The sequence below is a fragment of the Balaenoptera musculus genome, chromosome 5 (genome assembly GCF_009873245.2).
Source record: "Balaenoptera musculus isolate JJ_BM4_2016_0621 chromosome 5, mBalMus1.pri.v3, whole genome shotgun sequence".
NCBI lineage: Eukaryota > Metazoa > Chordata > Mammalia > Artiodactyla > Balaenopteridae > Balaenoptera > Balaenoptera musculus.
The window spans coordinates 54,192,024-54,209,399 of record NC_045789.1 but is presented as its reverse complement, the minus strand read 5'-3'; the positions used below and the strand labels follow the sequence as shown (position 1 = coordinate 54,209,399).

The 17,376-nt window shown below is 31.5% G+C and overlaps 1 protein-coding gene across 2 annotated transcripts in view; it reads right to left on the bottom strand.

Annotated features, from left to right (window-relative positions):
- Positions 1 to 17,376, bottom strand: part of UBA6 (ubiquitin like modifier activating enzyme 6) — an 83,930-nt gene that overhangs the window by 13,880 nt on the left and 52,674 nt on the right. For both annotated transcript variants that reach the window (XM_036853098.1, XM_036853097.1), the window contains 13 exons: positions 17,070 to 17,213; positions 15,449 to 15,516; positions 14,661 to 14,739; positions 13,470 to 13,550; positions 9,562 to 9,639; positions 7,872 to 8,053; positions 6,209 to 6,314; positions 4,571 to 4,660; positions 4,253 to 4,333; positions 3,151 to 3,279; positions 1,638 to 1,689; positions 1,480 to 1,543; positions 95 to 164 (listed from right to left, as the gene is read on the bottom strand). In XM_036853098.1, the coding sequence (XP_036708993.1) occupies positions 95 to 164; positions 1,480 to 1,543; positions 1,638 to 1,689; positions 3,151 to 3,279; positions 4,253 to 4,333; positions 4,571 to 4,660; positions 6,209 to 6,314; positions 7,872 to 8,053; positions 9,562 to 9,639; positions 13,470 to 13,550; positions 14,661 to 14,739; positions 15,449 to 15,516; positions 17,070 to 17,213 (1,224 nt within the window). The remainder of the gene's footprint in view (positions 1 to 94; positions 165 to 1,479; positions 1,544 to 1,637; positions 1,690 to 3,150; positions 3,280 to 4,252; positions 4,334 to 4,570; positions 4,661 to 6,208; positions 6,315 to 7,871; positions 8,054 to 9,561; positions 9,640 to 13,469; positions 13,551 to 14,660; positions 14,740 to 15,448; positions 15,517 to 17,069; positions 17,214 to 17,376) is intronic.

Sequence of the window (17,376 nt, the reverse complement as noted above, 5' to 3'; positions counted from 1 at the left end):
CTTATAACATAAAACACATTTTGATGATGCAACTAGCTAAGTCATCTAATTCTAACCTTTTCTATTACTTGTTAGGGCTTGAAGAATATCTTACCTCTTCTGTAAATGGAATGCAATAGACTGTAGCATATAATTTTGCAGCATTCAGAAGGAAACTGAAGTGCCTTTTGAAATTAAAAAATAAAGTGTGAATGCACGGTTTCAAAGATGTTTACCAGAAACTATAGCCTTTAAAATGCTGAAGATAAGTAATTACAGAATTTTTGTTACAGGATTATTTTTTTTAAAGTTAGGCAATGAAATTCTGGTGTAGACCAAGGCATTGTAGAAGCTATAAAAGAAAAAACATCACATGTTTATCCTCATAAGCACTAATATTCAGGTAGTGATCAAGACTACTTTGGGAAAAGAAGTGGCCAGAAGTAGAAAAATTATTGAAAGAAAATTCATTTTAATTCATAAGAAAATATTACAAACTTGGTTTTAAAGAGTGTACAATAAGTTCAAACTAAGCAAATGAGTTTGTTTAAAAACAAAAAAGGTAAGTTTTATAGAAGCAATCAGGGCTTCCCTGGTGGCGCAGTGGTTAAGAATCCACCTGCCAGTGCAGGGGACATGGGTTCGAGCCCTGGTCCGGGAAGATCCCACATGCCGCGGAGTAACTAAGCCCAGGCGCCACAACTACTGAGCCTGTGCTCTAGAGCCACAACTACTGAAGCCCGTGCACCTAGAGCCCATGCTCTGCAACAAGAGAAGCCACCGCAATGAGAAGCCCGCGCACCACAACGAAGAGTAGCCCCCGCTCACCACAACTAGAGAAAGCCCGAGCGCAGCAACAAAGCCCCAGTGCAGCCAAAAATAAATAAATAAATAAATGTATTAAAAAAAAAGAAGCAGCAATCAGGATAAGATGACTAGAATAAGCACCAGAGGAAAAAACTAAGCACAGAATTACTTGTTGAAAGGAAGGTTAACAAGGTAAGTGTTTAATTAAAATATATACATATAAGTGTGTTTGTGTATAAAATGCATATCTAATATAGATAGGATATACAGGTATTTACTCAAAGATCAACTCCTTTGAAAATTAACCTGAGATTATTTAGGGAGTTATTTAGTAGTGATCATTTTCCCCCATTTAACTAAAGTTTCTTATATACTGACTTCATTAAATAGGAAAACATCTGTCTTCATTTTACTTTTTTAATGAATAAAGTCAAGGAGATGACACTTTGGTTGTACTTTAGAGAAGACAAAAATAATAAGATTATTTACCATGTAAATAAATAGATTCACCTATGTGTGGGGAGAAGAACTGTGGCTGGCTTTGTTGGCCAAAATGCTATGCTAACTCTTAGATTAACAGGGATGCAATAATTTAACATTAAAGAGACTGCAGTTTTCACCCTGCAGTGTAAACCTATACAGTTAAGAAGTTTACAATGAAGGATGTATATAAAACTGGATATATATACTTACAAAGGTTCATTTAGATCAAATTTTAATGGAGAGGGGGGCCTTTTTGGTGACTGCCAAAACAAACCTAACAAAATACAAAATACAAAATATTATTTTCAGTGTCAGCAGTCAGTAATAAATTGCATTAAACTTTCTTCTCAACACTGATATATACTTACTGCCATCTTTTAATCGTGTGTCCAGAGGGAAACAGTGAAGAAGCTGAAGAGCCTAAAGAAAAAATAGAATTTAAAAAAATCACTACTTAATATTAAATGAAGTAAAAAAAAACCAAAAAACAACATACATAAAAAGATATACAGTGAAGTCTTCCAGTCACCGTTGTACTCAATCTGTCCATTCTCCTGTCACTGCCCCCCACCCCAACTCGGAATAATCTCTATTGCTATTTTTTATCAACACTTATAGATTTTTTTCTTTTTTTTGTATCTATGGCAAACATGAATATAGATTATTTTATCCCTTTTACACAAATGGTGGCATATTTTACATATCATTCTGCTCCTTTCAAAGAGCTAATCCTTAAAACAAGCAAAAAAAAAAACAGTAAAAATACATAGTATTTTATATTTTGAAATGATATGCTGCTTGAGATTTGCTTCAAAACCATCTAGGGGGAGGGTATATTAGGTGGGATTATAGATGAAATAAGATTTTCTATGAGCTGGTAATTGTTAAACCTGGGTGACAAATATATGAGGAATACATGGATATTAATTATATGCTATTTTCTCTATTATTTCTGTGGTTGAATTTTTCCACAATAAAAAAAAGTTAAAAAACCCATAGAAGATAAGGACAAAAAAGAGTTCTGTAGATTTTGAAACATGAGGTCATTGATAGTCATGGTAAGAATAATTTCAATAGTCGTGGGGAAAGAAGACACATTTACTGGATGAAGACATGGCAACAGTTAGTATAGACCACTTTTCCAAGAAGCAGAGCAAAAAAGGAAGTGAAAAACAGGAATAAGTATAATTTAAAGACTTTAAAAAGATGAGCTTATTTTATATTCCAATAGGTAAGAGCCTAAAGAGAGGGAGAGACTAAACAGAGTGCAGGACACATTCAAACTTCTGTATGTAACTGGAGTAAGAATAACAGCTAATATTTCACTAAATATTTATGGGATGGACCAGGTTCTATGCTAAAGACTTTGCATGTATTAACTCATTTGATCCTCACCACTATGCTATGAGTCAGGCACCAATTTATTACTCCCATTTTACAATGAGGAAACAGACAAAATGTGATTATTAGATATATATGGGGAAGGCAAAATTCCAACAAAATTTCTGATGGAATCTCTATTCTCTCAGTCTCTTGCTTTACTCTGAACAACAAACTTCTTTATGATTACTGATTAAATGTATTCCTTCTTCTCTAGAAGGAACCCCTATTTTATTAAAACCCATTTTGTACACAGAAAGACAAGGATTAGTTAAATGTATAACTGACAAGCCAATGGGTGGAGTTTAAATGCATTCTTTAATCAGTAATATTCAGGGAGAAATTAGTTGTGTGCCCTTCACTTGTTCTCAGTTAACTTACTAATTTCTGAAAAGCTTCCTGAAAGAAAGAGCACACATTTCAGGTCAATGAAATTAATTTCATAGTAATTAAATGAGCCAAGTTTAGACTTTTTCTTAATGTTTTATAATGTACACTTACCTTATGGTTAAAATATTTTTCAAACTTTAATCTTGCTAATTCTACACAGTGGGACCAATTTCTAGGTCTTTTGCTAAGTAACTTAATAACTTGAAAACAGCCTTCTAAACTGTGTCCAGTTTGTATCTTCTAGAATGAGAGGAAAAAAGAAAACAAAGCAAATACATGTCCAATTAATCACACAAACACACACGCACATATTCCCAGGAAATGTCAGCCAAAGTTTGAAGTGCCAGCTCATGTGTCTTATGATTTTATTATTTTCACCTCAAGCTCCCTGTCCTCGTCTTTCTACTTTCCCTCTTTCTTTTCTTTTCTGGAGGGGAAATGGGAAAAGATAGCATGTAAAATGTTAACTCTAAAGTTTCTTATCTCCCAAGTTATCCTCATGTCTTGCTAGTGGTAAGTTAGTACTATATATGTACTTACTATATGAAGTGCTATGAATAATATTTTACACTAAAAAGTTGGCCTTTTTAGTGTAGGATTACAGGAAAGTGAAAAAACAGCTTTGAAGTTGCCCTCACCATGAGACTAATAAATCTGAGACCATTCCTACTCCTGAAATTTTCACTAAAACTTACCTCAGTTTTTTCCAAAGAGCTTAACAATCTGTTTTATTATTTGTAGCTCTCTTATCATTTATCAAATTCTTATTAGGTTGAACCATATGAATTGCTGTTCTGTGAGTCAAACATGGTAAAATATTTGCAACTCCATATAGTTTGACCAAATTAAAAATGAAGGGTTATTTGTGACCTGCTAACTTCGAGATTCCCCATATACTTACTATATACAATATTAATGTATAATCTCTGTTTGAGGTAAACTATTTATAGGCAACTTGAAAATAAGATTACACTGACATAAAGTGTCGGAGTTAGCAGATGCAAACTACTATATACAGAATGGATAAACGACAAGGTTCTACTGTATAAGACAAGGAACTAAACTCAAAATCCTGTGATAAACCATAATGGAAAAGAATATGAAAAAGAATGTATATACATACAACTGAATCATTTTGCCGTACAGAAGAAATTACCACAACATTGTAAATCAACTATACTTCAATTAAAAAAAAAAGTGTATTGATTTTTACCTTTAAGACTACTTCTGCAGATGGATAGGTTTGCCAAAATTTGTTAAACAACGAAGGCTTGTAGGAAAAGGAACTTTCAAACTATAAGGGAAAAGAGGAAAACACATTACAAATAAAAGTATGTTTAAAAGTTGGAAAGATCTGATGAATTGGGCAATTGGGATTGACATGTATACACTGATGTGTATAAAATTGATGACTAATAAGAACCTGCTGTATAAAAAAATAAATAAAATAAAATTCAAAAATTAAAAAAAAAGTTGGAAATATCATCTTTCCTACTTCAAAGAAAAATTTCTTAAAAAATATCTTTATTACCTTATCTCTTGCCCATTGTATAGTGTGTTCAATAGCAGCTGGAAAGGATTTTAGGGTACAAAATGGTATTTCCTCTTCTGGGGGATCCCGCTATTTTATAAAATATGACAACAGTTAAGAGAAGCAATGATAATTTTTTATGGAATGAATTTACTTGAGTGTTTTAAGACCATTAAAAAATAAAATTCAAAAATAAAATAAATCCAACATTTTTTAATCTTCTTTCTCCTACACATTAAGAGGAAAAGTTTATTCTTTTGACACTTAACCCACGTGTTTATAGCAATGTAACAACAATCACGAATTCTATTGTCACTTATTATCTGTGCACTCCTTTGGTATCATGTAGTACTCATATAGCAGACTATCATATATAATTACCTTTTTTTTTTTCTCCAAGTATTAAGGTGACATTTAACACTTTAAATATTCCACATTTTGAAAAGTAATTCAAGAATTCCCAATATAGTGCCCACATACCGTGAGTTTCTTTCTCCAGGGAGAAAAAATATTTGTAAGCAGGAATCGTATGTTCTTGATGGTTGGTATAGTTTCTTGCAGAAATTGTGTATTAAATAAATGGCAAATGTCCATGTTGTGTCATGTGAAAAAGTACCATTGAAGAAATCCATATTCTCTTAAAGGGTACATTTGGTACATTTAGTCTTATTGGCTTACCCAATCTAAAACAACTCACTTTGTATCTTTTTACTTAGAGATTTTATTTTAGTGTGTTGATCTATAAAATACCACGGAATATTTTATAAACCAAAAAGGAAAGCCAGATGGAGTATTCAATTCTAGTTTTTCTGAGTATGAAGTTAGAGAATATATGTATAGGAGAAGGGAAAGATGTGGCAGAATGAGAGAATCAAGGGAACTTTCAGAATTTTGTAACATCCCCTACTTTGAAAATCTTCTAGTATGATCCCAGCATATCATGATTTTCTCCACCTAATTTCCTTCAAATCAAACTTATCAATTTTGTCTATTATAGTGTTTTTATTATATAAACTTCTGATTGCATGAGAGTAAAGGGGAAAACAAATTTTATTAAAATTTAAAAAATTTTCTAAACCAAACATATCCATTAAATAAAGGGATATTTATGCTTGTAAAATAATATTCTTCTTTCAATTTTACAACTTGGGTTGACCTTCTTTTTTAAATCCCCAAGCCTACATTTCTTAGACCAGTGATTTTCAAATTTGGCAGTATCTCAAAATCACTTGTGGAGGTTAAAAAAAAAGTTACACCTGTCACTTGTATAAAATATATGGTTATAAATGGCTTGGTCCCTCATATGGAGAAACTGAGTCTTCAGTAAGATTTTGGGTGGGTCACCAGTTCAAAGGTTGCTAAAAACTAATCAAGCAGCTCTGAGAAACAAACAGTAAACACAAGAATAATATTCCAGAAAGACCGGAAACAAAATTTTGATGATTAAAAAAATAAGTTCAGCTACATTTAAAAAAATGTCTATACACATATGCACAGACATCATTGGCAGATCAAAAACAGAAGGGATTAGGAATGCTAAACCAAATTTGCTGACTAATGAAGAGAAATAAACCATGAGATATAAAAATGATGAGATATAAAGAAGAGATATTTACTTTAAAAAACTGGTTCACTTACATGACTATTATAGGATTCAGTTAAATGAGGTACAATAACTTCAGTGTGTCCCTTAGTGCCCATTGTTCCAGAATCTAAGAGGGGCCGTAGATTTGCTAAGCAACGGCTATGTGAAAAGAAAATGGGTAACAAACATAAAAGTGAGCAGTAACAATGTAAGCAGAGGACAACTTACCAATTTCTACTGACCATTTCACATGTTGATCACTTCTTGGATATAACACTTTAGGAAACAGATACATGACCACCAAACAACCCATTTATTATTACCATCCCCTTCCTCCCACAAACTTTGTTGCTCACCCTAGCAATTTTTGTCTCTACCTTCCATTCCCAAAGTTTGGTAGTTTTAGAACAAGACACATTACGTTTATCTTGTTCTAAAACTCCTACACAGAATGGATAAACAAGGTCCTAATGTGTAGCACAGGGAACTATATTCAATACCCTGTGATAAACCATAATGGAAAAGAATACAAAAAACGAATGTCTCTATGTGAATAACTGAGTCACTGCTGTACAGCAGAGATTGCCACAACATTGTAAATCAACTATACTTCAATAAGAAAAAAGAAAAAACAAAATAAAACCTCCTATCAAATTTTGGGCTTCAACTTTTTTTCCTCTGGGTTAACTCTTAATGTGTTACCCTTTCTTTTCCTGTTTTCTATTTCTTCTTTGGTTATTTTCTGACTATAAGTTCTACCTCACTATATCTTTTCAACATTTTCTTCATCCCAAACCTTCTTTCTCAATACTTATGATACCTATATTCAACACACTTTAATTTCTTAAAGTTTCTTTCTTGCCTTTCTCTGCTCAAGTTTACAAACTTTCCACCGTACTCTCAACTGGTAAATTTTCCTGCTAATAAATCTGCTCTAGCACCCTAACATTAGAGAGTCATACAAAGATATAAGAAAGATTATGTAAGGTGTATACATCATAGTCATTTATTCATCTACTTATTTAACAAATACTTACTGAATGACACCATGTATTGGGCACTGAGGATAGAGTGATGGGAAAATAAATAATAACTGAATAAATGATTTAGTGAGGAAACAAATATTAAATAAATGTGCATGTCAATAAAAAATAAGTGATATGAAAGAAAAATGAGTGCTGTGAAAGATTATCTTAGGAGGATCTAATTTAGAATTCAGGGGTTAAAGAAAGTCTGTTTGAATAAAGACATTCAGGCTGAAACTGAAAGGATGAGAGAAAAAACTAAAGGAAGTGAAGAGTAAGTAAGCAGATTTGAGGTCAGGAGTTTTAGAACAAGATAAACATAATTTCCTGAGGTTGAAAGAGTGCATGTACAAGTCCCTGAGGTGAAAAGTGTTAGATGCCCCCACTGTAAGAACTGAAAGAAAGAATGTGTGGCTAGAATAAGGGGAGCCAGGGAGAAATAGTAAATTTTAAGCTGGAGTGGTGGACAGGTGGCAGATACTCTATGACAAACATTTAGGCCATTTTAAAGATTTTTAATTTTATCCTGTCTCTAATGGGAAATCATCAAAAGGCTTGGGTTCGAGGAGAACTATAATAGGAACATAAAGAATAATCAGAAAATTCAGTAACTTTTCCATAAATAGGTATGAGAAATGAAGTGAAAACAAAAGAAAGACAATTTCTATGAACCTGAATTTCAAGAACATACCTGTCTACATATCTCCTGGCTTCCACATTATCTAATGCTGTAATAATTATATCCTGCTTAGTATAGAACTCATCATTGTAAATCACCTCAGTGGCTGGACATACTTTGTTCAAGTGTGCATCTATCTTTAATTGAGGATTTATTTTCAGGGTTGCATCAGCAGCAGTATAGCTTTTAGGTTTCTAGACAAATAACATATAAAAACAGAAGAAATAAATGGTAAACAGGAAAAATAGACCATGATTGAACTTAAAACATTTTTTATATGAAGAATAACATAATGAGACCAGTTTTCATTTTTAATTTGTGGAAATTACATTCATTGTGGTCATGCTGCATTTAGTAATGCACATTAGAATAATTCATACATTATTAATAAAAATATAAACAACCTCTATTTTATAGCTAAGTGCTTTGTAATTCTTAAAATATTAGTTAAAAGTCTAATTAAAAGTACATTTTTCCCTAGTAATGAGGTTTGAATCAAGTAAGTGCCTAGAAAAAAAATGAGAACACATTCAGTAAAATATTAGAAATCCAAGTTCTACAGAATATGAACTCTCAGAGGTATGGTAACTTAATATCAATATTTTGATACTAAAATCTTTAAAAAATTTTACCATTTCTGGATGGAAATATTTAAAAAATTATATATGTTTCAGTTTTATAAAAAGAGTACTCTTTCTTTTCTTTTAGAGTTAGCGATCATTTTTAAATCACTGGTGTCATTTCAGGTGCTATCATAGTTTATTTGGGAGTACTGGCTCTGACACTAAGTATCTATAGATCATTCAGCTTGAACGAATGCATCTACTGTTAGACGGACATGTTTTTACTTCTCAGTGCTATTAGCATTCATACATACAAACTGTAAACTTTGTTAGAAGTGTAAAACAAACAGGCTTTAACAGTTCTTTTATAAGTAAAATGCACAAAGGTCAGTGAATGAATCTTATCACATAAATTTTAGTTCATGAGAGACCCTGTTACTTAGTTCTTTGTATTTGGATAGGTGAGGTCATTTGGTTAACTATGCCACTACATAACTATACAAAAGTATGCTTTAATTACTTTTCTGTTCATGACATTTCTTAGTTTACTAAGATTCTCAATGAGTTGTAGGACAACAAAGTGAAAAAAATTTCTGAAGAGCAAATTTACTTGACTGACTAAATTGTTTCTTTTACTGACTTAAATATTTTGACCTTCATAAAAAAGAAGACTGAAAATAAGCATTATTTTATAATAAAAAGGGATGTTAAATAATCAAACAAGATCAAAAGAGCAAAAAATTCTCAAACTTTACCTGTTTTGTAATAAAGGTTAACAAAAAAGACAGTGCCAAATTTGTCATCTATAAAAACTTCAAATTAGGGAACCTGTTTTTATATCCTAAGATGTTTCTAAAATTAAATACATAGATAGATCTTGATTATAAAATGAAAAAAATACTGCTCATCATTCACAACTCAGATTTTAACACCCAAAATCAACGCAAAAACTAATTTTTATATTAAAAAATTATATATTTTCTCTATTGTCATTCCCATTATTTGATAATTTGAGAGATTCTAGTAAAATAAGACACTATGCTTGTTCAAGCACCATTTTCTATTTATAAAAAGGAAACTCTCTTCTTTTTTGTATAACATAACAGATGATTCAAATTTGAAACAGTATAACAACACACCTGTATGTGATGAGGACGAAATAGGAACTGTCTATTCAAGTTGGATTTTTCTATCAAGTCAGGATCTGTTACTGTAACCTAATACCAAGGAAAAAAATGGCTGAAATTACATAAGAGATAAATTTAAATCTACTTTGCTTTTCTCTGAATGACTAAAACTCCCACAAGTTATTCTAAATTATTTTGGCTGGTGAAAGTTATAAGAATACAAACACTCCAAAACTGGTTACCAATACTACTGTTTTTACACTTATATTTAATGATAATGTTTAGCATAGGAACATGTCAAACAAAACAGCTGAAACCAATTGCAACTCCTACTCAAAACTTTTTTTTAACTATTCGTAACAAAATAAAGGCTTAACATCACTATCACATTTTAGAAACGTAATGGATTAGCCATAGAGGAGTTAGCTCTTCTTTCTATACATATTTATTCTCAATCTCAATTGATTGGGAAAGAAAGCCTCCATGTTTCAATTTGAAAGGAGCTCTTGCTAAAGCAGAGGTCTACAAACTACAGTGCAGGCAGGCTGCCTGATTTTGTAAATAAATTTTACTCAACACTGTCACGCCACTTTATGGCTGTTTTCATACTGCAATGGCAGAGCTCAGCAGCTGTGACAGAGCCTTAAGATCCACAAGCCTAAAACAGTTACAATCTGGTTAAGAAAAAGTTTGCAGACCCCCATTCTAAAGGATGCGAGATTAAAGTAAACAGATCCAAGATAATCTAAAAAGTACTCATAACGCATTTGCCACTTAAGCTAGTATTTGTAAAAGATTTCACTAGAAGCAGTACTTCTCAGAGTGTGTTCCAGCTGTTACATGTTGATTTGTATTCACAAACACATTCACTTTCTTTTAGCTGGCATTTCCGATACATATATATATATATATATACACGTATATATATATAGATATGTGTGTATATATATATGTATATATATATATATACTTTGTTTTGTTTTCAACAGTTCTTTGTAATTATGTGTTAGAGGGTATCTCTTTGAAATGGGGAAAAAAAAAAGCACAGAAAATGTCCTTTAAGAAAAAGCTTAATCAGCGTATACTTACTGTGATTCCTGATTAAAGAGCTTTTTCTTCTACCTCCCCCAACCCTACTTTTTATCCACTCTTTTTTTTTTTTTTTTTTTGTTCTTCTACTGGATTGATCAAGTATTCTTGATTCTAATCCTCCCTCAACGCCCCTGTCAACCCCTCACCAAACTGATTTGTAAGTTAAATCTCTATTTTTATGTGGTGATATTCAAAATTTTAACATGTACATGTGACTTAAGATCTAAAATTAAAATCTCCATCTTCCTCCTGAACAACTGGAGGATATTTGAACTCTCCCTTCTATTTTCCATGATATCAATGAACATTTTACTTATTCTTAACCAGCCTACCCCCAAACTGGTCAATATTTTAATTAAAGGTTTTAAAAATCAATGTTTATTTAAATCTAAGAATGTTGATAAATGCCTCTACTTACCCTTGCTTCACACATTGCCTATATTAATCCATAGTTCTTTCAGTGAGAATAAGCAGTAATCTTTCATCATTTTAATAGTCAATTATCTTTTTTTTTTTTCCTCTTAACAGATAATTTAGCTGGGTATAGAAATCTAGGTTGATAATCCCTTGCACTATGAAGATATGCTTCTCTATCTTCAGGTGTGCATTTATTGCTGATGAGAAGTCTACTAAGTAATCTCTCTTTCTATCTTTGCTTTTGATTTGTTTGGGATTAGTTCACCTTTTCAACCTGAACACACTTGTCTCTTCAACTCTGGAAACTTGTCATTATCCTTGGAATATATTACTTCTTCTCCCTTATCTTTATTCTCTGGAAATTCTACTACACTTATGTTGGACCACGCAAATGTATCCTCTTTCATTAAAAAAAAAAGAATCTTTCTATACTATATTTTGGGTATTTATCTTCTTTTCATCAATTCTCACTTCAGCTATATTTGAATTTTAAGTTCACTGATTATACAAAAATTCTTCCTTGGCTTTTTGTGAAAATTTCAGTGCCTTTTCCCCTCATGTTTCCATTCCTCTTTCTATGTCTTCGGTCATTTTTAACTTTACAGTTTGTTTGTTCTATTATCTGTAGCACTCCTATTACCTATGTTCTTAGAGAGCTAATTCTTCTATTTTCATTGGCTGATTCTTCCAGGTGGTACCTTTTTCTAGTAGACTGTCATTTTTCATTGTGAATTGTCTTGAATGGATGTTGATTTCTCTGCATAGTCCTATGTACTCTCAGTGTGTAAGTATCACCATGATGCGGTTTTACATTTGTTTTAATCAGAGCTCTAGAGGTTTCAACAGCCCTAAATTTGTTATATTCATTTCTCTTCTTGAAGTTTTTTTTTTTTAAGATTTTTTTTTTAATTAATTTATTTAATTTATTTATTTTTGGCTGTGTTGGATCTTCGTTTCTGTGCAAGGGCTTTCTCCAGTTGCGGCAAGCAGGGGCCACTCTTCATCGCGGCGCGCGGGCCTCTCACTATCGCGGCCTCTCTTGTTGCTGAGCACAGGCTCCAGACACGCAGGCTCAGTAGTTGTGGCTCACGGGCCCAGTTGCTCCGCGGCATGTGGGATCTTCCCAGACCAGGGCTCGAACCCGTGTCCCCTGCATTGGCAGGCGGATTCTCAACCACTGCACCACCAGGGAAGCCCTTGAAGTTTTTATATGATATAATTTTGGACCCCATACACCAGTGTGGTGCAGCTCTGAGTTATGATTTCTCACAAATGACTTTCTTTCTAGTTAATGTATTGGACATATATTCAAGACAGAAACACTTGTGAGTCACCACAGCTTTTAGCTCAGGAATTAATTTCCCTCTTGGTTCCTGGAACCTGGGGATTTCTCTTTCCTTCCTTCTAGTTAGTCTGGCTACATATGTAAACACTTTAAAAAAGAATAATTTATATAGCAAGACTATGCATTTGCAGTAGGCTAGAAATCTGTCCACATTAACTTATCTTGTTTTGTTACCTGAAGTAAGTAGGTTTATTTACTATAGTTCTTTTCCTGACTTTTATATGCTGATATGTATTATGAATTTCCAAGGAGTAAAGTAGGTGATATCCAAACTTGTGTAACCAAGGATTTTTTTTTTTTTTTAAGAAATACTTTAAAAACTACCAGAACTCATAGTCATTTGTGGAACACAATTTAGGAAATGCTGAGCAGAAATAATATAACTGTAGGACATCTGCCTGTAACTGTGAGAGTAAGTTTAATAAACTATAAAATGTGAACTATTAAATAAATTTTAGTCATTTAATTACTATTAGTCACCATGATAAATCTATGACATCACCACTGTAGTGTACATCTTAAAGGCAAACAGCATCAATGAAATACATTTTTATTTAAATATATGACATGGCTTTCCAGTTAACTGCCATTTATCATCTTAAGAATTTATATTGTATACCAAAGTTTACAGTACTCACTCTTCTTTTGATACTCACCAATTGAAACAATATCTGAGTACTCTGCAACTTTCTAATGTTAGCTTCACCCATCTTAAATATTTATTTAATAATAAGTAGTATCTAATAGAAATAACAGTATTAATGTGCTTTATTGTTTGAAAAGCCCTTTCACATTTGATCTTCATAATTATATTATGAGGCAGGTAGTACAGATAATAGTTTCACAATATTAAAGAAAGAAACTGAGGAGCAGAGAACTCAAGTTATTTGTCACAAGGTCACATAAATTTTGAAAAATGGTCAGGGTAGAATCAGAATCTTCCAATTTCTAGCCTAGTGGCCCTATCCTCAAAAATCAATACTTCAGATCCATGCAGTCAAATACGATTCAAAACTGGGCAGCAAAAGAAATATAAACTTTTAACTCTCAAGGATTTATATCTTACCATTCCCTTCTCTTTGCCTGTGCCAACACCTAGCAAAGCAAAATTTTTTAACATTTCACAGCCTATGGCTCCACATCCTACCTATGGAGAAGAAAAATAAAATGTATCAGATTAAATAAAATTAAAACATCTACTTACTAAAGAGCAATTTCATCTTAATTTTCTTCAAATGCTAAGTTACAATAAATACATACTTTTAAAAATAATTTGAACTTTTAAAGTAACTTAAAAATCATTTTACTTTAAAATATTTAGTGGTTCATGATATCATTATAAGTGTCTCAATTTAAAAAATGTATAAATCATAGAAGGAAAAGCATAATATTTATAATTCCTTTACAAAGAAGACATTTTAATATTCCACACAAAAGCCAAAGTTTGAACTAATTTTTTATATAAGATGGAAACAAACAGCACGAAACAGTGCATTATAATTAAAAAGATTACTTGTTTATAGAAACTCATTTGATGAATATAACTATTCTAAGACTTTTAAGTAAAAATTAATAATAAATTCTACATGCACGTAAAAGCTCAGGAATACTGATTTTCAAAGTATTATTTAAAAAATGAATAATAAAAATCAGTAGTACTTTTAGGACTGATTACAATAATTAAAAAAACTAAGTGGCAGGAGAAGTCGTCTTATGCTATTGGGGAGAGCTTCCCTGCCAATGCACTAAGACATTTAAGAAAGACAGATCCACCTACATATTCCTACATTTGGTAAGAAAAAACAAAAAAACCCCCAAAACCCACAATTTTTAATGTATTTCTAGAAAATCATTTAATGTTCAAAACTATTATACTCGTATTTTAACTTTACATGTAGTAATTCTCTAGACGATGGGTTGGCAAACGTCTTCTATAAAGGGTCAGACAGTGAATGTTTTCAGCTTTGTAAGCGATATGGTCTTTTTCACAACTACTCAGCTCCACTATTATAGTATGAAAGAAGCCATAGACAATATTTGAATAAATGGGCTTGGCCGTGTTCTTGTGAAACTTTATTTATAAAAACAGGCAGCAGGATGGATTTGGTCTGCAGGTACAGTTTACAAATTCCTGTTTTAAACGCTTCCTGAATGTCTACTATGTTAGAAACTGTACTCAAATTTCCTTTAATAAATTAATTTGATATACAATAGCAGTTTGACTGTACTATTTATTCTCATTATTATTCCTACTTACTAAAAAGATATTCAAATTTTGTAGCTTCCGACACAAAGTGTCTCCAATGCAGGCTCGTAAGGCATCATATCTATCTCCTCTGTAGAAAACAATACAAACCAAGAATATAGAATGGCATAAAAAAACATTATTAAGATTAGTTTCATTGCTGCTATACCAATATAATGAGTTTCTTCCAAACTAACAGATAAATTATCTTATTTGAAAGAGAAGAAACTTCATAAAGAAACCAGTTGATTCTTTTTTCCATTTGACTTAATATTCTAAGTCCAAATGACTTAAGTGAAGGTCACTTTAGTTTATCTGGAAAAAAATTTTTAAGGCAGGGATTTTTAATAAAGGTTTGTAGAGAAGACTATGGTTGGGCTTTGAAGTTGTTAACCCACTTAAATTGAAGGCAGAACTTTGGGTTATGTGTATTTTTGGGAGAATGAATTCATAAGCTTTTATCAGATTCTCAAAGAGATATGTGACCCAAAAGGTAAAGAATGACTGATATAAATAAAAGCTGCAGGTAGCAATTGTTTTCATCTAAAATCAGAATGGTGTTCTGAAACCTAACCATTCTCATGATATAAATTTAACACTTTATATTCATTATTTATAAAGTGGTAAAGAGATACTGCATTATTATGACATAATCTCTAAGTAGAGAAGAAATGACTGAAGAAGTGAGCTAGGAGAAAAGACATCGAAAACAAATGCATGTTTGCACAAAAACTCTTTTAATCTAGTTGCTTCTTATAAACATACAACTAAGAAAAAAGCAACAAAAAGGTCAGTATTACCGTGGGAGAAATTCTTCACGTTCAGGTTTGCCTAGGGATTCGACAATATCTGCTGCTTCAATATATAACTTAAAGTAGAAGATAAAAACATAACTTACTATGTAGAAAACTAAATTGCTAGAAAAAGTAATTATCTTCTGTAGTTATTTAATGATCATTAAAGAAAACAATGATAAACATGCTGCTTCAGAGTAAAATAATGGATTAAAAAATATAATTGTTTCTTATGCAATAAACATTCCTTACATTCTTTCACTGAAACAATGGTTAAATCTGGAGGAACTGTAAAAAGATATAATTTGATTCATGTCATTTAGCCATCTTACAGATGATATATTCTAATATTAACAAACAAAAGGAAATTTCACCTCCAAATCTATTTTTTTTTATAACTACATAAAAACTTCTGGAAGCTTCATTCAATTTCAGCTACATTTGAATAATTTGTTTACTTTTGATAGGAAAGTACCTAGTCCATATTTAGTTTCCAACTTGGAAACTGTTGTAATTATTACATACACTACAGAGGAAATGGTCTAGGAAGCCACAATTTCAGCATTTAAAATAATATCAAACAGAATTAGTCCAGGTTAATGAAAAAAACCCCTGAGTCTCATTCTCATTTTCATTTTCAGTAACTTATATGGCTAAAAAACGTAAACATGACCATGAACATGAATAAATGGTTATTTATTTAATTATAACATAGAATCTATATTAATAACATAATTTATATTCCCCATGCTGCTAATAGTTATATCTAAACCAGACTTTTACAATTGAACTTGTACACTGTGTTAAAATAAACCAAATAATCCAGCAGCAAAATAACATTAATTAATAGCATAATTAAATTATAATAGAATTATAATATATTAATATATATAATATATATTATATAATTATTATAATATATATAATTATTATATATTATATATAATATATAATATATTATAATATAATAATTATAAACTATAATAAATTTACAAATTTTAATTATTAAAGCTAAATTTAAACTTTTTAAAACATAAAAAACAAGATCAATGTTATATTCAAATGTTTAAAATTAAAAAAAAAATAAAGGGCCTGAACAGTATCCTTTGATACACTTTGCCAATTATTCCTTCTGGTAATAGAAACCAGGGTTTTTCCATCTTGTGATGCTTTTACCCTATATAGTTCTCAAACTTTTACCATTCCTATGCTTTCTACCTTTAGAAGTTTATACCTAGAAACTAGGGAATCTGAAGATTCATGATACCAAAAGACTCCATGGAACAGTTCAAGAGTCCTGAAAGCATATGACTGCTAAACTAACAGTAGTGGAAACTAAATATAAGGATAAGAAAATTCATTCCTTCACTCTCACAAATGAGGGGAATACATCCTAGAATGCAACTTTGGGTTACATGCCAATAGCCTTAACAAATGATCTTGTCAGTTTCCACTACAGAATTAAGTTTTGGTGGCATATCACATCTGACTCATGCATCAAAAAATATTTTAAGGTTGCTTTTATAATATATTAATTAATACTATGTTATAATTCATAACAGACATTCATTATATGGGTGAATAATTCAACCTTAAGTACAAAAAAATATTAAAATAGAGAACTAACCCACTGGCACAAAGGAGAAAACTTTCCTGTCACAGCTTTCAATACTTCTTGGCTGGCAACACCTCCTACTGCTGCAGCAAGTGGGGGTAAAAAGCCTTGGGCAGTCCAAGAGAGCCAACGCACAATGTCATAATTTACTTCAGGCTGAAACACAAGCCACGAAAGACAATAATCTTAACAGTATTCACATGGTATACTCAAAATTTCAATAAATAATTATACCTTAACTTCTAAAAGAGCTACTCAATTTCCCTAATAGTTTTTAAGTCCTAAAAAAAAGTCCCAATCTCATAATAAAAGATCCAAT